The 22461-nt window shown below is 42.3% G+C and overlaps 1 protein-coding gene across 2 annotated transcripts; it reads right to left on the bottom strand.

Moving 5' to 3' along the window:
* Positions 1–3352: 3352 nt before the first annotated feature.
* On the bottom strand, positions 3353–21247 carry PMEL (premelanosome protein). 2 transcript variants are annotated; one of them, XM_087710271.1, is made up of 12 exons: positions 21105–21247; positions 15948–16076; positions 15161–15307; positions 14540–14677; positions 12762–12923; positions 11654–12088; positions 9491–9856; positions 7646–7807; positions 6904–6997; positions 6415–6617; positions 5476–5566; positions 3353–4467 (listed from the first exon to the last, which is right to left on the bottom strand). In XM_087710271.1, exons 1-12 carry the CDS (start codon positions 21169–21171, stop codon positions 4308–4310), a joined length of 2154 nt encoding a protein of 717 aa, XP_087566397.1. In that variant the 5' UTR covers positions 21172–21247; the 3' UTR covers positions 3353–4307. The 2 variants fall into 2 exon arrangements, with proteins under 2 accessions (XP_087566397.1, XP_087566398.1); XM_087710272.1 differs by having other exon boundaries at positions 5476–5563.
* Between the last annotated feature and the right edge of the window lie 1214 nt (positions 21248–22461).

The raw sequence follows: 22461 nt of genomic DNA, 5'->3' as shown, positions 1-22461 counted from the left end.
CGTCCTCTATTCAAATTATAGAAGAGTACGGCATGGGAAGTACTTGAGGGAGAACAAGAGATCTAAATGACTCCCAACACTGTAGCAGGAACAAATCAATTGGTGACAGCCGCCTGGTCTCCATTCAATGTTCTGCATTTAGTCTTTCACAACCTTTATTACGTCTTGGTGAAAGTAACAGAATAACAGAGTTGGAAGGGACCTTGGAGGTCTTCTAATCCAATCCCTGCTCAGGCAGGAAATCCTACACCACTTCAGGCAAATGGTTGTCTAATCTCTTCTTTAACATATACAGCCTTGAAGCACCCAAAACCTCTGAGGGAAGTCATTCCACTGATTAATTGTTCTAACTGTCAGGAAATTTCTCCTCAGTTCTAGGTTGCTCCTCTCCTTGATTAGTTTCCATCCATTGCTTTTTGTCCTGCCTTCAGGTGTTTTAGAGAATAGGCTGACACCCTCTTCTTTGTGGCAGGCCCTGAGATATTACAAGACTGCTATCATGTTTCCCCCTACTACTCCTTCTTTTCATTGAACTAGACATACCCAATTCCAGCAACCGTTCTTCATATGTTTTAGTCTCCAGTCCCCTAATCATCTTTGTTGCTCTTCTCTGCACTCTTTCTAGAGTCTCCACATCTTTTCTACATCGTGGCAACCAAAACTGAATGCAGTATTCCAAGTGTGGCTTTACCAAGGCATTATAAAGTGGTATTAACACTTTACGTGATCTTGATTCTATCCCTCTGTTAATACAGCCTAGGACTGCACAGTAATACAGTTTTATAAAAAATTTGATCCAGTTGGGACTTGGACCCTCACAAAATCGCAAACTATTGAATTTAATATTTTTTTATTATTTATTATTAAATAACAAGTGTGATTAGAAATCCTCATGAGCCTTGAGCCATCTGAATGGGTTGGTCTACTGCTTTCACATCCTAGAACCAGCTTGACCAATGATCACAGGTCAAGGATGCCTGATGAAGGAAAGGTTAATTAGCAAATGGAATAATTTGTATACCAAAAATGGGCATTGTGGGCCAACTTGGGCAGCCTTCAACATAGTTTACACCAGTGTTTCTCAACCTTGGCTACTTGAAGATGTCTGGACTTCAACTCCCAGAATTCCCCAGCCAGCGAATGCTGGCTGGGGAATTCTGGGAGTTGAAGTCCAGACATCTTCAAGTTGCCAAGGTTGAAAAACACTGGTTTACACTGCTGAAGAATTAGTTTCATACCCAGCAATTCAAATAATAACTTTTTCAGCAAATGTTGCTATGGTGAATTATTTCTACCATGGCTGTAAAAAGTGCTGTATTTTTTTAGATGCTCTGTTCTCGGGCGTGTGTGTGTGTGTGTTATGGTTGAGTTGTTGGTCAGTTTGTGGATATACTGGCCTCACCCTCCCTGTAACAACAACAAGCAGGGGTTTTCCAGGGGGAAGGGGCTTGGCTGATTTTTCAACACTTCATATTAACGTGGGATTTTTGCAGACAGCCAAATGAATGCTGTAATGCAGCATGAGATAAGGACATAAGAAAGTAATATATTTTACTGACCTATAACATCATGCAGTGTGTCTACTTTTCTGATATCACATTTTTGGCATCTTAAAGTAGAGCTGTAATCCCCCCCTCATTCCTGGGGGTTTCAAACTGCTTTGGGGGTTTTCAATAACAAAAAGGAAGGAACCAAAACCACCTTACAATAAAATAGGCTGGGATGGGACAAATCATCCCTGATCATTCCAAAATCTTCCCAATCAGAACTTTTTATCAATTGAAACAAGATTTCTTGCCTTTGCACTTATCTCACCCTCAAGTACAAATAAGTAAACTTGATAAACCCCAATTTTCTTTTGCTGACAATGACACAAATGTAATGAAGCAGAAACTCCTCATCAGGATGAGTAGCCTTGTTGCATAGCCATGTCAGTTTTTGTTCTTCCCAAAGGTTTTGCTATAGGGCCATGCAGAAAGTCTTCATATTACTACAGCAACGTGGCTAATCTGCTTTTGGTGGTTATTGTTCCCACGTGGCTTGTAGCTGCTCATACAGATGTCCATCTGTACTTAGAAAAGGCAAGGCCAGCTTTAGATTATACAGTGTTAGTAAACCACTCTTAGATTACCAAACCACGCATATCATTTTAATTGCAACGCCCCTTCCCCCAATTTCAGAATTTATAAGAAAGTCCATCCCTATATAACAGTTTGCCTTCACGTATTGAATTACTCTGTGTCAAACTACTATTCTGTTTTGGAGTGGAAGTGGTTGTGTGCTTAACTTGACTCTCTCTCTCTCTCTCTCTCTCTCTCTCTCTCTCTCTCTCTCTCTCTCTCTCTCTCTCTCTCTCTCTCTCTCTCTCTCCCTCCCTCCCTCCCTCCCTCCCTCCCTCTCCCTCCCTCCCTCTCCCTCCCTATCCTTCCTCCCTCTCCCTCCCTCCCTCTCCCTCCCTCTCCTTCCTCCCTAGGCCACCCTGAGCAGAGACACTTAGTAGCGTCTTAGGAGGGGTATGTAGTAGAGGCCTGGCCACCTAGGCCTTTACTTTCAGCCTGAGTAGCAGCACCACTGCCATTCAAAAAGGCCAGCATGTGCCATTCCTCAACATGGGTGCAAACCTTGAGGAACGGTGCGTGCCACATGGCCTAGAGTTCCCCAGAAAACTCTGTGAGAATGGGGCGTACTTTAGAGAATAGTTGTTGGGTGTTGATGAACCTGGAGTGTCACCCAAAACATGGCATGTCACCTTTGATACACGTGTCATCGTTTCGCCATCACTGCCTTAGGCCTTAGACCATGCCCTGACTTGGGAATTATTTTTCATATAAATTGTGGATTCCTTTGTCCACTCTGACTTGCCTCATACTACTCTCTTCCCAGGCATCCAATTTGAAAGGAATCTCTGAAGTTTATTCTCTGAAGAGTACAAAGTGGTTGCAAATAGTAATGCTCGCTTTATATCAGCCTGTTGTTTCTCCTGTTCTCGGTACTAGCACCTTTCTTTTGAAGGAAGTTTTGTAGAATTTGTTTCGTGAAATGCAGCCGCCCTCATTTCCATTTCCACCTCCAGAATTGCCCAAGAGTGTGTTTGTGTCTTGTTTCTCCTCCTCTTTCTGTCCCCTGGAGCCACCACTATCCAGTTGGAGCTGTTATCTTGCTCACAATGCAATATCAACGAGGCAACTGGAAATCCATTCCCTTATGAGGTGGCCTGTTGGTACTGACCAGTTTCTACAACCAGATTCCATCTAGACTATCCTTCGGCTAGCAAACAGGATGTCTCAATACAACTGCTCTTCTTCCCCACCTAAGTGGCTCCCTTTGCATAGACAAACATCACACTGAGAAGTAGTCCATCAAACTCTTGATATATTTGTTCATGGTGTATAAAGGAAATACTGTGTTTTTTTAAGGAAAAGATGGACAGACAAAATTAAAAAAAAAAAATACAGAGATGCTCCATTGGCTTAAATGATACCAGCCTGCATCTTGTTGGTTCTCTCTGGGTTTGCATGACATGGGTTAAACTTAATGTGCCTCTTTCCTGGGAAATGCTTATGCATAACAGCAATATGCTACTAAGGATGTCTTAGAAGCAGATGTGAACCATTTCATCTTGAGTTCTGTCACTTTGTGCTGCTGGTTCCTTTTTCTTTTTTTTTTCTTTTTTTTTCTTTTTGGAAAAAAATAAAAGTCTGCAGTGGCTGATTGGTGATCATGCCGCTGCAGACAAGATAGAGATGATATTATTCTCTCTCATATCTTTCCTGCCAGGATTCACCCACCCACCCCCATCTAGTTATGGGGCATACAAAATAAAATGGAGTCAGACTTTTAACGCAGCCCCATTTTTGAGGGGTTGTTTAAGAACATGGCCAGTAACTGGTGAACAGGGTTAACTCTCTTATCATTTGTTAGAAGACCTGGCCAGTTGTAGGACGTTAATTTAGAAACTAACAATCCCAAAACTACAATGCTGATTTTTTCCTTTACCCAATGAGGTATGTCAGAAAGCCAAACGAACAGCTGTCTTGACTCCCTAGGACCAGCATGGCACGGACTGAATGCAATTGCAGTGCTCTAAAAATGATTACACTTCCTTCGGTGCTGTCTGTACTCCCCACCCAGGCAGGCACTCAATGGCACCTCAAAGTGGCTGAGAGTTTACTCAGCTGGCATCAGAAGAGCATCAACTTAAGGGAAATATAGGGGGCATTATTTCCTTTCTGAGTAAGGGCTCAACGCGTTCAGTTTTCAGTTTGCAAATCTTGTTGCAAACAAGTTGCAAACTTGTTGACTTCCATTTAGATGACGTTGCCACTGAGCAAGGGGCTGCTCTCCCCACTGGCCCTCTGGCCAAACGCCTGGCCAAAGAAGAGGCGTACAGCTGTGCGGTCAGGAAACCAGTTCCTTGGAGAAGTGCCAGCAGACCTCATGGCCCGTAGAGGGATGTGTCTCAAATGCCTGCAACCAAGGAAGATATTAGTAACAATCTTGAGCGCATTGATGTTTGAGAGCACCCAAAGCATCTCCATGTTCCTTACTCAGCTTGCTCTATTGAATAAGAACTCTTAACATTCTTTGTCTGGCAAAAGAGAAGAGCTCAACCAGTAAAGATTTAGTCTTCTGCTGTTCAACGGCCCTATGAAGGATAAAGACCTCCACCAGGTAGACTCTGCAAAATGCCTGCCATAAACAATACGACAAGAGTGACCTGGCCATTCAGAGTGGTTAGTTTATAGTTGAAATTGTACCCAGAAGGCCTAAAGAACAAATTGCAAGATACTGTAAGAAGCCCTGAAAAAAAAACAAAGACAGCCAACGAGAGCGATTAATGAAATTCTGGGGAGGAATATTTGTTGTGTAGAAGCTTCCCAGAGCAAATTAACCCCTTTGCTATGTCTTTAGGCAAATTGCCCTTGTTACTCTGATTTTGCCCTAGTAAAGCTGCTCCATCTCTGCTGTTGTGGCCCCTAAATGTCAAAGAACACAATGGAGAATTTAACAGAGGGAAGGGAGTCTGTACTTAGAGCAGAACGCATCCGTGGCATGCCTACTTCAAGGATTGTTAACTACAGGGCAAACCTTTGCTTGCAATCTTGGAGAGTCACTATCGGTCAACGTCCAGCCAGATACTCTTTTCTCTGTTCTGATGCAGTAACTTAACATGCTCCAAAGATTAATCACCTTGCTATTTCAGATCCATCCCAGATGCCATAAGGACTTGATTTTTGTGGGTGAGCAGCAAAAGCACAGATCCCCTTGCATCATCTCCTAGCCAAAGCAGAATATGAACATTAGGCTAGGATTTAACCTGCAGCTCTTGTGCTTGGTTGGGAAATGTCAGACTGTCCTATCTTCAGTCAGATGTTAGTAGCTACTATAGTTCCTAAGTTAGTATATGATATATACACAGTACATTCATTCCTGGCTAATGATGAACAACCCAAATATGAATGGGAGTAGACTCACCGATACGTATAGATGGCAGCTCCCATGGCAGCAATAACCAGCAACACTCCAACTACAAATGTAATTTGAGCTGAAGCTTGATTCCTTTCTGCTATAAGAAACAGGGGAATTGATATTTAGTGGTGCTTTTAATAAGGATTATATGCTGTTCTTTTAGAAATATGGGACAAGCCATTCCTTTAGAAGAGGCCTATATTTCTAATGGAAAAATAAACAAGCTTTATTGTGAACAACTCTACCTCAACTTTATCATGCTTCTTCACAAAGAGCAAAAAACCAGGAAGAAATTGGTTAACATGTTAAACCATAACACAATTTATTTGTTTTTAGCTTAGATGTATGTCAATTTAGCCACTGTAGTTGTTAACTATGGCTTAGAACAATGATGGCTAATCCTTTTCTCCTTGTGTGCCGAAATCATGCACACGTGCCCACACCTATAATGCAATGCGCCCCTCCCCGTGCATGTGTGTACAACCCTTGTGCTCCCCTCGTGCATGCACGTGACCCTCACATGCCCTGTTTTAGGCCTAGTAGGCCTCCCCGAAGTCTCCTGGAGTCAAAAACAGGCCGTGGGGCGGCACCACACCCCCTGCACATGTGTGTGCAACCCCCACGCATGCGTGCATGTCTCCTTCATGTGCGGCAGATGCTCAAAAATCAGCTGGCCGGTGGAAGGACGCACACATGGGGTGGAGCTGAGCTGGGGGGTGACTCACATGCCCACAGAGAGGGCTCTGCGTGCCATCTGTGGCCCGCGTGCCATAGGTTTGACATCACGGGCTTAGAATGATATGTAAACCCAACCATTATGTTTTGCCTCTGCTTGTCAGCATACTAGAAGGAGGGAGTGCAATAAAACTGCCAATAACATAAAGAGAAACAGAAGGAACATTGTTCGACAGAAGACTTAGGTCACCATAGAATAATAGGGCTTACTCTGAACGCTGACTTGGGTGCTGGCAACAGCCAAGGTGTTGGCATCAGCCAGTGAGATGTTGACACAGTAGAGGCCAGATTGGTTGAAGGCCTGGCGCAAAACAAGCTGGCAGTCTGGGCTTGGCTGAACAGGATTGCACACACTCTCCTGGATTATTACACAATCAGGATCTGAAACAGTGGTGCAGACTTCTTGGGGGAGGCTACAAGTGAAACAAGGCTATTGATTAGTCCAGCCATCAAAAAAGGCCACTTCCCTTCCCACAATTATACATATGGAACACTCCTTTGGCAAGATTTCCACATGACTGCTATGCTATTCAAAGATTGCTATTCAAAAATCTTTCCCGCCACCCACCATTCTGAGAGGGGCTTATTTCACAGCTCCTGATGCTCGATGTCCAATATCCTTTCTTTCCACATACTTCAACCACCACTTTAAGAAAGTAGGAATCTATCAGAGTCATTATTTTCAGCTATGAAACCTACCTTCCCTGGCAGGTCACAGTGAGATCTACTGCATTCTCAGCAACAGCAGGCGTCAGTGGTACTACCTGCACAATTTCCACACTCTCTATGCCCTCTGCAATAAAAGAGAACGCAGAAATGTTTATGTAGCATAGAGGTCCTATATCCCCCCCTTCACCCTGTGAATTGTTCCTGTGCATGGAGGCCCTTTAAACCTGGCCTTTACAAATCAAAGTTAATTGGAAGAAATGTTTGATTTTTCAAGTAACAAGGACATGGTTCCAATAGAAGAGTTGAACTCAGGATTGAACTGAGTGGAGTCCTTGATACTCTCTGAACTTGATTATTTGCTTGCAGATGTTTTATTACTTAGCAAAGTAACACCAGCAGTGCACAGGCAAACAACCAAGCTCGGAAAGCACCAAAGATGGCACAAAATGGACCTGCTTTTAGATTTGGAAAACAGAGTGTGGAATGGACATTTTAACTTTCATGGAACACTTTGTGTAACTTTTAATCCCCAGACATGTCATATTATTCTTACTTTCTAAATGTGCTCTGACCACAATTCTCTGCTAGCTTTGAACTTAATATGTGGCAACGATTGGATTGGGGTAGGCTGCCTTACAGTGATCACATGATTCTGTCACCTTCTAAGGCTAGATGGCACTGTGTGTGGTTTAGGTTCATCCTCCTTGTCTAATGATGCCCAATTGGTGTGGGTGCTTAATGGTTCCTTTTACCCATCATTCCCTACACTTACGGATGATGTCCAGATTAGTGGCAAAGGTTCCATAACGATAGAGGAGGCATCCAGTGGGTGCCTGGCGTTTCACCAGGAGCTGGACCACATCTCCTGCAACTGTTCCTGTGTCAGGCATAACCGAATCCTCTGGGTTGATGGCTGCTGTATCTTCAGAGTTATCTATTGGTGGAAAAATACTGGCAATGTATTACAATATTCATGGATAAAGCTTTATTAGTATTGCCCCTTAGCGTCAGATTGTCTCCATCTCAAAAATAGTATTTGCTGGAAGGGATAGCCATAAATTTAATGGACTGCCTCTGAAATTCAATGAACTAATGCTTTCTAGATGTTTTGGGCCACAACTTCTGACAACCCTTACCACTGTCTCTGGCCCGGTGCTGATGGCAATCGAAATTAAACATCTAGAGAATACTAGGTCGCCTTCTCCTGTTTAGGATAAGCAACAGGAATACAATAACTGATTAGAATAGGCAATTGTTGCTAAGGCATAAGGATGGGGGAGAAACATGAAATATTTGTCCTGACAAAGTCTGTCCCTTTTGTCTGTCTGTGTATTCATAATGTCACAGATATATATGCAAGTGGTGGTGCTTATGACAATTTTTTCCATTCTGATGAAACATCTGGATTCATCACAAAATTGATGGTTTCAGAGATATTACAGTTTCAATAAACTGTCCTAGCATTCGATGGGATCAAATTGAGGAGGGTAATTGTCCGACATTCAAGAAAAGGAACACTAGCATGATGTCAGCCCTTCAAAACAGTCCAGCCTAGGAGAGCAAAGTCATGCAGGCTAATACTGTTTTTACTATAAGCTCATAGAAACAGAATGTTGGAAGTCTGAAAGTGCTTCTCCTCTCCCTCCCTTTATCTTGTTGAGATGTTTCCTTGGATTACAATTCTGGCCTGGACTCGGTTTTCTTTTATCTGATCATTGTCTTGATAGTGACTCTTCTTGATCCTCAAGGGTCATTCCTTCTTTCCATTACATATGCTTTCTGCATATGGGTGGAAAACCTCATGTCCCTCAAATGTTTCTGAAGCACAAATCCTGGTAACGCTATCCAGCAGCAAGCAATATTCTGAGCAGTAAGTGGAGGGCCTCATCTCTCCTCTAGAACTGCCCTAAAATTATAGTTTTAATCAATCATAAACAATAATTAATCCGGGCAAGTTTCAGATGGTCTACTGTTCCCCCAATTGATTTAGATCAGGGGTGTCAAACTCAGTTTCATTGAGGGCCGCTTCAGAGTTCTGTTTGTTCTCAGAGGGGACCAGGGGGTGCATCACCAGGGTGGCCATGGCCAGTTCAACGTCACTTGTTTCAGGAACACCTATGGTGGCCCAGAGGGCTCTGCCAGTGCAAATGGAGCACACGGCCCTCCCAAGCTCTCTTTTCGCTGGTAGAGGGTTGCAGGAGGCTGTTGCTGCTGAAAACAAGCTCGGGAGGGCCATGCACGGCCCTCCTGAGCTCCGTTTTCGCTGGCAGAAGCACCGCAGGCTGGTCCACTGTTTCCAGGACAGAGCCAGGGGCCATATCTAAGCACCCCCAGGCCAGATCCAGCCCGCAGGTCTTGAGTTTGACACCCCTGATTTAGATCATTCACCCATCATACTTTTCCCTACAAATAGTTTTCCGTTCTTGGCTTCTAATACTTCCTATAATGAGCCCCAACTGAGATTCTTTCTTTGTTCTATAACTCTACCCTTCACATGCAGATGAAGAAAGAAAGCACAGCCAAAAACAGCAGGCTATTCTCAGAGGCACAAGGAACATCTTGCCAGGCCTACCTTCTGCCAGAGACACTAGTTGTGATAAAAAGTCTTTTCAAATACCTGAAAGGATAGTTGTAGATGCAACGGGGGACAAAACAGTGGGTTCTGGTGTGCCTGTGTCATTCTCAGGTGCTATTGTGGATGAAGAACCTGGAGTCACAGAGTCTGGTAGAGATTCAGATGCTGCGGTAGATGCCGTGGTATTTGGGGGAGATGCAGACATGGCAATAGTCACACCCTCAGTGCCTGTACTGTCTTCAGTGGCATCAGAGGATACAACAATTGCAGGTTCCACAGAAGCAGCCGCCAAATCTGTTTCTTCAGGTGCAGCACTGATGTTTGTGGCAGGAACTGTGGCTACAGATGTTGCCTCTTCGGTTACTGCTGGCGACACAGTGGAAAGGACTGAAGTCGCAGAAGCTGGGACTAAAGTTGCAAAAGATAGATGGGTTAGATAATAAACAGAATGAGAGGTTATGCAGGAAAGGTACAAAACTTAATTTCTACAGGATAGTTGCAACCTACTAGAAGACCCAATTCTTCTGCTATAATTAATAACATGTTCCATTAAGGGCTGGCATCAACCCTGCGTTTTATTATTTTATATAAATCTTCCTGTTCAGTTTAGCATAGGCTGGTTGTTGACGGCATAAGCTGGGCAATAGGATTGCTTCATGAACCTGGAATAACCTTTCCCAAATGGATGTTCTCAAGTTCTGTCAGGCTGCGATTTATGTAGGCTCATGGGAATCCAATACAAGTAGATCAGCAAAGGCTAATAAGGAATATGAGTGTCACCCAGAATATGGAGTATCAAGGATAGTTTTTGTCTAGGAAAATATATACACCGTATTATTTGGAGTATAAGATGCACCTTTTTCCCTCAAAAGAGGGTGAAAATCTGGGTGCATCTTATACACTGAATACAGCATTTTTGGCCTACCACCACCACCCCGCTTTGCAAAAATGGACGTGCAGAGGGTTTGGGGGGCCTGCAAAGTGCTCCTGAGGGCTGGGGAGGGCAAAGAAAAGCAAAAAAACGGGCCATTTTTGCCCCCCCCAGTCCCCAGGAGCACTCTACAAGCCTCGCAAAGCTCTGCATGCCCCCCCCTTTTTTTGCAAAAAGCAAGGCATGCAGAGGGTTTGGGAGGCCTGCAGAGTGCAAAACCTTTTTTAAAAAATCTACCTCTTAAAAACCATGGTGTGTCTTATACTCCGAAAAATATGGTACTCCAAAGAAAATTCAGAAGCTCTTTTGTGGATTCAAGATTTTAAAACCAGAATATAGATCAGGGTGTCCCACTTTGGTAACTTTAAGACTTGTGGACTTCAACTAAACATGGCTGTCTAGGGAATTCTGGGAGTTGAAGTCCACAGGTCTTAAAGTTGCTAAGGTTGGACACCCCTGATATAAATGCTTCAGGTGTTCACATTCTTGTTATGAAAATACTTGAATAGTGTTCTAGTGTGATCAAAGTGAGAAATTATCCAACTTTGGAAGAAGTCTAGGAGCAGAATAAACTCAGAACTCTTTTTCACCTCAGGAACATTTAGTATTTCCAGGTTTTCTTATTTACTTTAAGAAGCTTCTTCAAATCTCAGCTGCCCTTGGAAAGGATTCTGAGGAATCCCACCTCCACCTCATTTATCTATTGGTCCTTTTTATCCTGTTTGTTGTTAATGCTTTAACTGTTAATGCACAACTTAAAAAAACATTTTTACCTTCTAATTGTTTTATTCTTCTATTTACGACATTATAAGGTGCCCAGAGGCACTTGATAGTGAGATTGGCAGCAAAACAAAAAACCAACAAACATCCCCTCAACTTCTACATCTTTGTTTGGGCTCATCTCCCGGTGTGAAATGAGAGTGAGATTACATCATATAAAAGAGTTTTTAATGGTTTTGAAGATTAGAAAAATAGAAAATTGTCTTTTAGCTAATTGACTGGGGACCCCTTCACATCCCATTTTTTTTTCTAAAAGAAGTTGAAAAACATTGTTCAATTTTCTACTGCTATAGTAAAACATTTTTAACTTCCTGTTAAAAACTCTTAACGCTTCTACCCTGGACCTGAACATTCATTCTAGACACAAAACGAATTTATGCCAACTCCTTAGCTATATCCCAATTTATTTGAAAAGTACATTTAGTCTTGGTAGAAACCTGAGTTTGAAATAGATGGAATATTGGCTAAAATCAGCTAAGCAGATGAGTCCTTACCAGAGGTCACAGCCTCTTCAGTGCTTGCCCCAGTGATGCTATTTATAGTGGAAAACACACTGGAAGCTTGAACCGTAGTTCCACTCGGGGCGGTGGTAGGCATGAGGGTGGTAGGCATGAGGGTGGTAGGCATGATGAATGGGTCTTCTGAAGTACTGCCTCCACATGAAGCCACGGGAATGGCAGCCTGAAGCACCACGCGAGGACTGAAGGTACCAGCGGAAAGGTAGGTGTGAGTGACCATGGTCGATCGAGAAATCAGAATCCCACTCTGGTCACCAAAATCCCAGGAGTAGGAGATGTCGGCATCATGGAGGTATTGACTAGGGTCATGGAGCTGCACAGCAAAGGAGATGGCTCGGTTTCGCACAAAACGACTATCTGTCCCATCGGTATCAAGAAGTTGCGCAATGTTCACTTGGAATGGGATCTGGTCTGGGAAAGGAAGCAGAAAATCAACAGTGGAATCAACATGGAAACTTTATTTGGAGAGAATGAGCAACTTGTGGGGTCCTTGGTGCTTTCCGAGCTTGGTTGTTTTCTTGCAAATGTTTCACTATCAAACAAGGTAACATTAGAGCCTTGGTGGTGCAGTGGTTAGAATGCAGTACTGCAGGCTACTTATGATGACTGCCGTCTGCCTGCAATTTGGCAGATCGAATTCCACCAAGCTCAAGGTTGACTCAGCCTTCCATTCTTCCGAGGTGGGTAAAATGAGAACCCAGATTGTTGGGGGTGATATTCGGCTGACTCTGTAAACCCCTTAGAGAGAGCTGTAAAGCAGTGAAAAGCGGTATATAAGTCTAAGTGCTAAGTGCTATCATCAGTGCAGCAGCTTTTTTTGGAACAAATTTATTCCATTCCTCTCAGGAATCCAATTTGGTTACTCCACAATTATTGTAACTGCCTTGTTATCAGTCCAGCAGATTCGTTTTGTTAATTAAAAAAAAAAGCTGGAATTAGTGTACAAAGCAACCTAGCCTTTCTAACTTTTATTATGGAACCTTTGGATATCTTTTAAATGGTTGCATGCAGAAGGCAGGAGACAATGTCACATAATTCCTAGATTTATCAAGCATTGTCCCCAGCCAAGTCCATTAATATTTACCCGTGATGCTAAACTGGGTTGAGGCACCACCAATAGGGATGAATTTCTCCCGTCCCCGGTAATGATAGACTGCCACATTCATGGTATAGGAGCCTAAAGCAATATCGGCTGTTTCAATGGTCAGTGAGGAGGTGGGACCATCTACCACTTGCCAGTATTGCCCTGCAGGAAGAAAAAGAATATGGGAGAAATGCCAGGGCTGAAGATAGTAGGCATAACACTTCCTAAGTTGGGAAGGGAAACTGCCTTCCTCCTCTATGTCTGTCTGCCTGTCTGCCTGCCTGTCTGTCTGTCTGCCTGCCTGCCTGCCTGCCTGCCCGCCCGCCCGCCCGCCCGCCCGCCCGTCCGTCCGTCCGTCCGTCCATCCATCCATCCATCCATCCATCTATATCAACCTATCAATCCATCCATATCTATCTAACTTTCATCTATCTATCTATGACTATCATCGGTCTATCTATTTCTCTCTCTCTCTCTCTCTCTCTCTCTATCTATCTATCTATCTATCTCTACCTCTATCTATCTATCTATCTATCTATCTATCTATCTATCTATCTATCTATCTATCTATCTATCTATGACTATCATCTATCTATCTATCTATCTATCTATCTATCTATCTATCTATCTATCTATCTATCTATCTATCTATCTATCTATCTATCTATCTATCATCTCTGTCTGTCTATCTATCTATCATCTACATCTGTCCAGAAAAGAAACACTCCTAATCATACTAATTTTGTAATGAAACTCGTATCTCAAAGCTAAATCATGCAAATACAGATGGTCATCATTTAATGCAATTGGTTTTGACCACTTGGTGACTAAGTGAAATGATCACTAAGTAAGTGTGGGTGAGAGAGGGGGGGAGGGAGGGAGGGAGAGATGCTGCAAAAGTCACTAGTTGCTGCTTTTCATTCTGATAAAATTCTCTTCTATGGCAACCTATTTTTTTTTCTTTTTTGCCCTCTGACAGAGCAGAGATTGCTTAAACAACTCATTTCTTCCTGAGCTGCTTTTCTCCACAAAACAGCGCTTCCCTGAAAACTGCTAACTGCAGGTTAACAAACTCACCTGTGACCTATTTTATTTTGCTTTCTGATTTGCCTACTTTTATTTCCACTCATGCATACTGTTGATGTTCCCCGCCCAAATGTCATTAACATGACAGGCAGTATAAAAATATTTTGAAGAAATGTAAACAAACATTTATAATGAGTCAAACACAAACCACCTTATGGTTTAGTGCAATGTATGGAATCCGACTCTGTATACATTGTATACACTGGAGTCAGACACTGTATAAGTTGCTAGGCTGGAATATAGGTAGTCCTTGACTTATAACCATTGGTATAGTGACTATCCAAAGTCACAAAAACACTGAAAAATGTGATCTAAGACTGTTTTTCACATGACTATGACAACATGCCCATGGTCACACAATCAAAATTCAGGGGCTTGGCAACTGATTCATATTTATCATGGCTGCAGTGTCCCGGGGTCATGTGATCACTTTTTGCAATTTTCTGAGAAACAAAATCAACGGGGAGGCCAGATTTACTTAACTTCTGTGTTACTAATTTAACAATTGCAGTGAGTCACTTAACAAGGTCGTAAAACGGGTCAAAACTCACTTAACAACTATCTTGTTTAGCAACAAAATGTTTGGGCTCAATTGTGGTCGTAAGTCGAGGATTACCTGTAATGAAGAAGGAAAGGACTGAAATGCATGGGACTACCCACCACCACCACGAAGTGTCCAAGCAGCAACTTACCCCATGTCTGCCAAACAAAGACAAACTTGCCAGGCCGGCGATTGCTTGGGGAGAAGGGTTGTCCATCAGGAAACACATAATCAGAAGCATCATCCTCCTGGTCTGGGTAAACAGGGTCCCCTTTTCTCATATGGGTGCCTGCATAAGATAATAAAATAGAGAAATGAATATGTGTTTGTGCGTGTGTATGTGTGAGTGTGTGTGTATTCCAGCATAACTCTGGAACACCTTGAGCAATTTCAACCAAACCTGGTACACAGATTACTCTGGAAACAAATATTGTGGGGGCAAGATACACCTAAAATCCCACAGGGATGTGTATTCTGTTAAGATACAACCTGTTGTGCCTTAAAATGGCTTCTATTGTACTGCCATAAAATAGCTTCTAGTGTACAGTGCAGTGGAATTGCCATGATAACGGCTTCACAGTACTCCACAAGGGGGCTCCCTCTAATGTTCTAACCAACATTAGAAATTACGTTTGGTCCGGACATTTATTTTCATAAATAAATAGCCGAGTAACACCAGGTTATCGGCTAGTGGTCAATAATTCTCCAAAAGGCCTCAGTTGAAATCGCAGTTTTCCTACAGGAACATCCCATTTCAATGGGTGTGGCTTACCATTTATGATGCAGTTCTGGCTCCACACTACCCGTCCATCTGGCAGCGCGGTTTGATTGCTGGGAAAGCGCAAAGCAATCCTGAACGTGACTTTGGCACTTGTTAAAGTTGGGGCATCATTGCCGATATCAAATGTGACATTGCCACCTAGAAAGAGGGGGAAAAAGTGTCCAAAGTTTCTGACCTATACCACAGCTGGCACTGCACTTCCATATCTCTGCTATCGAGGATAAAAGAGGGCACGGGCTTGCAAAAAGTGTGTTAGTAACAACTTAAAAGAACATAAGCACATTTCAATAGAGGAGAATATTTGTAGCTCAGGGATGAACTGTGGGCTCCTTGGTGCTCTCTGAACTTGGTTGGGGAGGTCGTTTGTTTGTTTGTTTGCTTAGATGTTGCATTACCCAACTAGGCAACATCATCAATGCTGGAAGGAAGTGGGGTTTGTTCTCAAGGACCCCACAGAAGCACATTTAGAAAAGGAGAGGATAACTGCAAACAAAGACACAGTACATTTCAACAAGGATGCCGGTGATTGGGTGACCAAGTGACAGACTGCTATCCAGATGCAAAGAAGCTGTCAAACAGTTTTTAATGGTTAAGTGGAACTTAGGCCAGGCAGAAAAGGCTTCCACCCCAAAGATGAGCCTTTGATAGTCTTTTCAAAAAGGACTGCAAGTTGAGTTCATGGTCACCCTAACCACCAACACTGAGGCCTAGAAACCTCAACTAATTGTTTCCCCTTCTTGTTCAGTCCTACTGTCCTTGCTTCAAACTTATCTCGTACCTCGCCAGCAATTTCCCTGCCTGGCATCTCCTTCTCTCCACCGGGGGTAAAGACTGGAGTTCCACGTCTTGTACGCAGAGTATCTCCGGCTCCCGTTTTTCCCCCATCTGTTGTTCCGGCCACTGAACCCTAGAAGAAAGAAATCTGTTTTAATCCTGGGGGCATTCACTGGGGGTGGGGGAGAAGCACTGGTCAAAAACGTCCAGAGGGCAGACACAGCCATGCAGTTGAAACACCCATCTAACATATAGAAAAAGAGGCAGACTTTAAATGCATAATTGCAATGGTCCTGGTAAGAGAAGAACAGCCAAAGCTGGGGGGCAGAGTTAAATGAGTCATCAGCCTAGAGTCGTTACCTTCCCACAAACAGTCTAATCCCTCTTGAATTCCATTGACCTTTAGTACTGAATTTTAGTTGACTAGATTCTCATGTATTGGCTTAAGCAATAAACCTTCTGAACTGCAACTTAACGTATACTCCTGATCAGAGGTGGGTTCCTAACGGTTTGGCCCAGTTCAGCCAAAATGGTAGTGGTATGCTGGCCTGGGTCGCCGAACTGGCAGTGACCCAGGCTGGCCACGCCTCAGAACTGGTCATCTTTTTTGGGGGGGAGTTCTGCACACACACAAAACAATTTCCATTGAACTGTGCATGTACGCACAGCACACATCCACTGCGCATGTGCAAAGTGTGCCTATAAGCAAACCAGCAGCAATGCCGGCCACAACCTTTGTACCTGACATGCCTTTTGGAATTTTTTTGGCAGCCCTCGTCTCCCAGAAATACTCCTGCTTTTTGCCACCACATAATTTCTAATATGTCAGAGATAAAGTTAGGAGCCAATGGTATAATAACATTAACTCTATTAAAGTCACTTGTATCATTCATTGCTGGATGTATAGCAACCATATATTACCTTGATTCTGCCAAAGCCTGCTTCTGAATAAGTGAATGAACATAAGTGAATGTTTACGTAAATGGATTATAGTTGAGCAAAATATATTTTTATGGCCTGATTAAAGCTGGATGGACAGCAAAGGGATGTTCTGCTTGTTGATTAATTTCTTTCTGGCCATCTTGAGCCGCCCTCCTTCCCTTCTCATGCTGAGCCTGCCCAGATGTGAAGGTCCTTGAATATGCTGGGTTCTCCCCAAAACGTGCAAAGTCATTTCTGGAATGCTACAGTCTTTATTTTAGTGTCTGATACTAAAGACACAGGGTAAGACACATAGAACCAATCTTCAGCTGTAATATTTGTCACATTATTTTACGGTTTTCCATATTTTTCACTTAAAGAAGAAAAGTGACCTAAAATAGCACCAGAAAGTAACACTATACGACCAAGGGTCTCTTATCTTAAACATCGGCATAGTGGGGTTAGAGGAGCTAGCTGGTATGGCAAAAAAAATTGACTGCTTTGCTCCGAGACAATAAAATTTCAGTTAAATTTCATGCAACCAAGAGGCCTTTGATAGATTTCTTATAGGATAAAGACAAAAAAAATCAGCTTTTGCTTTTGGGTTCTGACAATGAGAACGGACTTGACTAAAGAAATATTGCAGCTTTTTAAATACAAGGTTATTTATATTTGATAACTTACTATCGTTTATATAAAATTAAGAGATGAGCATTTAATGATTGTTGATTTTTAGCATATAGACTTATGAGTATTTTAAGGTATAATATATGGTGTTTTCTCATTAAACTAAGATTGCTGTATTGTTAATACCCCTGTAGTAAAAGAAAGTTGGAGATCACTTTTGTTGTACCAGTATTTGTTTGATGTTTTTGTCACTTTTTGTTTTGTCATTCCCTTTCCCTTTTATGTTAGTTGGTATTTTAATGTATAATGTTAAAACTTAACAAAGTTATTATTTAAAAAATAAGAGCAGCAGCAAAGGTAGCATGTGCAAACCTAGTTGGCTTTTGAATAGTTTGGTCAAGGAATATCCTCCAGTAGGACATAGCAACAACAATATCTGCTTAATTGATATTAATTTTAATACATTTAAATCTCCTAAATAGCCTCCTTCTTCTGTAACTCTGAGAATGAGATGGATGGTACCAAAACTTGATAAATAAATAAAAAATAATTTGAAGGCAATTTTTGGAAGGCTTCTGGGGCAGCATGCAAGAATTGAGAGCTGTGTAGTGCCACACCCATATCACCTTAATGTCCCAAAGGTGCTTTTACAAGAGGCAACTGGGCTTTCTTGTTTTTCTTTGAAGATGTTTCCCTTCTCATCCAAGAAGCTTCTTCAGCTCTGACTGGATGGTGGGGAATGGGTCCATCCAGTAAGAGCTGAAGAAGCTTCTTGGATGAGAAGCGAAACCTCTTCAAAGAAAAAAAAACGGAAAGTCCAGTTGCCTCTTGAAAAAGCACCTTTGAGACAACCGTGACCTGGATGACTGAGAATCTCCACAGACATATCACCTAAAGGAAGCTGCTCTTGACCCTGTGGTTGTATGAATCAGCCTCTATTCGAAGGAGGAAATGGGACAGAGAAGTGGTTAGACAAGCTTTAGACCTGTAGTGGCTGACCTTCCTTACTACACAGTGGCTATACAGGCCTGCCTCAGCTGAGAGTCACATGAAAGAGCTTGAATAGAGGCCGCCAAGGCCCATGTGATATGAGCCCCCCCAGCATTAGGGTGGGCTGATCGGTCACATGCTGCCTGCACCTATAGCGGAATAAAAGAAAGTCTTTAGTATCTAGCCACATCACTGGCAGTGGGGAGAGAGAGAGAGCCTAGAGAAGGGTGTTCCAAACTACCTGTGGGAAGCAGAGGACGTACATAGGAAACTACAATGTGAAATGGGGGGGGGGGGAAATCACATTTGCTAAATGTGAGAAGATGGGTTGGTTTCCCAGGTTTTTACCATTAGTTACACAGGCTGCTCCAAGACACTTCTCTTTAAAACAAGCAAAACAAAATTCCCACTTCCCTTTCAGTTCTCCTGACTTTTCCTGGTAAAAAAGGAAACAATGGAGAGAACTCACTGCAAAAACAATCCCAGATTAAATGAGAAGCTGCCTCACACCTATTCAGCCATTTCATTTAGCAATGCCTACACTGATCTTCCCTACCTGCTGAGAGGGGCTGTACTTCAGTTTTGGCTGGGTATTATTGGGGTTGAGGAGGTTTATCAGATCTGGAAAGTATCAGGTTGGGCAAGGCAAATTCAGATATAGATACAGATACAGGTTAAGGGAGTTGGAAGGGACCTTGTAGGTCATTTAGTCCAACCCCCCGCCCAAGCAGGAGACCCTACACCATTTCTGATAGATGGCAGTCCAGTCTCTTCTTGAAAGCCTCCAGTGATGAAACTCCCACCACTTCTGAAGGCAACTTCTGCTCCATGGGTTGATTGCTCTCACGGTCAGAAAATTTCTCCCCAGGATTCATGAAGAATGTTTGTCCATCTCTCTGAAGATGTTTCACCTGGCAGCAACATCTGTTTGATCTTCTTCAGTCATGAGAGATAGGCAAGGTCATACCTAAGCAGTACTTGAATGCAAGATCACCAGGAAATTTTAGGACTAAAACTAGATTTGAAAGTCAAAAAAAAATCCTTAAAGACAGCAACAGTAAGCCACTTAGAAAATTAAAAATTAAAAAAATATTTACTTGGAAATATCATGGAATGAACTGAATTTGGGATTTGCTGCATGTAAAATATATGTTCTAATACGAAACGGTGGCCCTTTTCCTCATTCTTCTCAGACTCATGCCTACTAAATGCTAGCTCGTGCCAATTCTTAATGAAATTGCTATGAAAGACCCATGTCTGGAAAGTTCCCTGAGGAAAGAAAGGGAGCACTCACAAAGAACAAAGGATACACAACCACAACTAATAGCTGAACATTAAAAGGCTGTTAAGATTTGAAATGGAGGTTCCTCCCACATACCCACTTCAACGCAATCGGGGTGACTAAGAATTGGATCTGACCAAGCAGGGTGAGACTCTCCACCATCAGTCTTTGGCAAGTTAGGCACACACATTCCATAGCCCAAGCCACAAGCACTAACAAAAGAGGATTAGTGAGTCTTGTCTGCCTAGACAAAAATCCAGATCACCACGAGGTTTGGCTTTGCAAGAGTTATGTGTATATGTATGCATGAATGAGTATGTGTAACATAACTTATTAAATTAAACCAAGTTCCAGGACAGCTTTGGAGTGGCAAATAAGCATCATTATTTTTCTCACACCGTAATGAGCTGGGTAGAGGTGAACTACTCCCTAAAAACATTTTTATAAGAATTTTGAATATTGTAGAATTGATCCAAATTTTAAAACAAGAACAAATTAGTCTTTCTTTTGATGCCGATGGTTTTCTCTGCAAAGTTGCCCTCTAAATTAAAACTATTTTCTAGGTTAGATCTATGTCCCAAGGAATCGGCTTGGATTCTCCATTAATTGCCCCTCACAGCGTGTAGTATTTGCTCACTGTTCCTTCAGCAAAATCTACCATTGCCATTCATACATTAGCACCTGTGAAAGGAATCAAATCTAGTTTGATCCATGGACGCACATGAATTGTGTGTGCATGTAATATATATTATTTAAAACAAATCTTATTTCATCTAATTTAATTTCATCTACAATCATATTTTCCTGAGAATATTTTTTGTTAAAAAGGAAAGCTTGAAAAACAATGGACATCTTGATTTTGCATGCAAAAAAATAAGGCATCTGTGCACGCACGCACGCATATATATGTATATGTGTGTATATGTGTGTGTGTGTGTGTGTGGTGTGTGTGTGTGTGTGTGTGTGTGTGTGTGTGTGTGTATAAAATAAAATGCCTCTAAAGGTCTAACTGTGCCATAAGGATTTGTGTTCCTTTGATTCCTGGGCTAATATACCTGAACTTACCTTGTGATGCTGATGACAACACAGTAAAGGGACAGCTATTAAATCTTGAGCTCTGAATATTTTTGAACAGTCCAACACAGAGAATATTAAGATCATGCCTTGTGCATAAGTGAAATTAATAGATACTACTCAAGGGGTTTCCTGACAGCAGAGTTGAGGTGTAGCTCAGTCTGATTTTTGGAAATAAGCTGGCACACAAGATTATAGTTTATGGTGGGGCAAACTTCTGTGGGTGAAATAAACCTGATCTCTACGAGAAAACGGAGTTCTACTTACTGCGTTGAGCTGAGGTAGTAACCAGGAGAGCCCAAACAGCAGCCCATAGGAACCAGATCCGTGACATCTTCAAATCTCCAGTTCGTTCTTTGTAGTCTCTTGAACAGTTGATGGCAAAAGAAGGCAAGGAAGACCCTCCCGCTATTAAAAAGGGAGCTCATTTGCATATACCCACCTCTCTTTAGAGCATGAAGACATTGCTTTCTTTTTAGCACGGGGCTTTCCCCCTCCTCTTTCTAATAATTAAGATGGGGGAAGGGGGGGAACATTGGCTGTGTGATCCGGTCACAAGTTTGCATTGTGGCCAACGCAAGGAGGCCCCCTTTTTTTAATCCCATAGCTGGAATGCCAGGGTAAAGGGGTTGGGCAATGCTTGAACACTGAGGTGCTTCACAGCAGAGGAGGAAGTTGGGAGAGATAACAAGAGAGAGAGAGAGACAAATGACTAGTTACACAACTTCATTAAAGGGCATCATCAGGATGAGATTATAGGGCACAACCTCATTCACGTCTTGGTTACTTCTCTGAACCTCTTAACCAAGTAACCTTGGTTACTTCTTTGAACCTCCAGGTTCAGATGCAAGGCAATGGAGCTTAAGCAAACTATATCAAGCAGCTAAAGAATGCAAAGAAGTAATTGACAGAAAAACAGAGACTTCTAGTTAAGCCCTTCAAGTTGAGCTTGATTCTCTAGCAACATTATAGATGTGTCGGTCTGGGAGTTTTTGATAATAATAAAGAAGTGATTTGCTATTGTCTCCTTCCAGGAGACTTAAAAAAACCCTTCCTAATTTAGCCTAATGCCCTGCAATTTCCCAAGACACTCCTGTCCAACAATAATACAGGCCTGACCTTAATTAAAGTTTTAGGGTTAGCAAACATCAACTAGATGTTGCCACAATGCTGGATTTTCGTCATGCTAAGAAATCAAGGATTTGTGGCTATTTCAAGGCTCATAAGAATATGATGGTGAACCAGGGCCGATTAAAAGACATCTAGGTAAATAAGCAGAGACAATTGTTGTGCAGAATGAAAGACCAGTGGGTAGATTAATTGTTCATTTTTTTCTGAATGAGAGTTCTTTAACTAGCTCTGTTTCCGAATCTATCTGTATTAATACATTATATATCCTCTTTATATGCATTAAACTTTGATCTCTTATTTGTTTAAATAAGTTGTCCTCAATTTGGACAAAACCAATTTTTTGATCTATTTTCAACCTGGCCTGTAATTGCCCATACTGGAACCATGTTTGAACTGCCTTCTCCTCTTTTAATACGATTGGTGAAGTTTCTAAATGGTCACTAGAGGCAAGCCAAGGACCAGGCAGAAAAGTATTGGAATAGGTAAATTGGCT

The sequence above is a fragment of the Thamnophis sirtalis genome, unplaced genomic scaffold, assembly GCF_051295495.1.
Source record: "Thamnophis sirtalis isolate CommonGarterSnake01/CBP01778 unplaced genomic scaffold, rThaSir2_p1.2 scaffold_3, whole genome shotgun sequence".
NCBI lineage: Eukaryota > Metazoa > Chordata > Lepidosauria > Squamata > Natricidae > Thamnophis > Thamnophis sirtalis.
The sequence above is the reverse complement of the archived record's forward strand: the minus strand, read 5'-3'. Positions and strand labels throughout refer to the sequence as shown.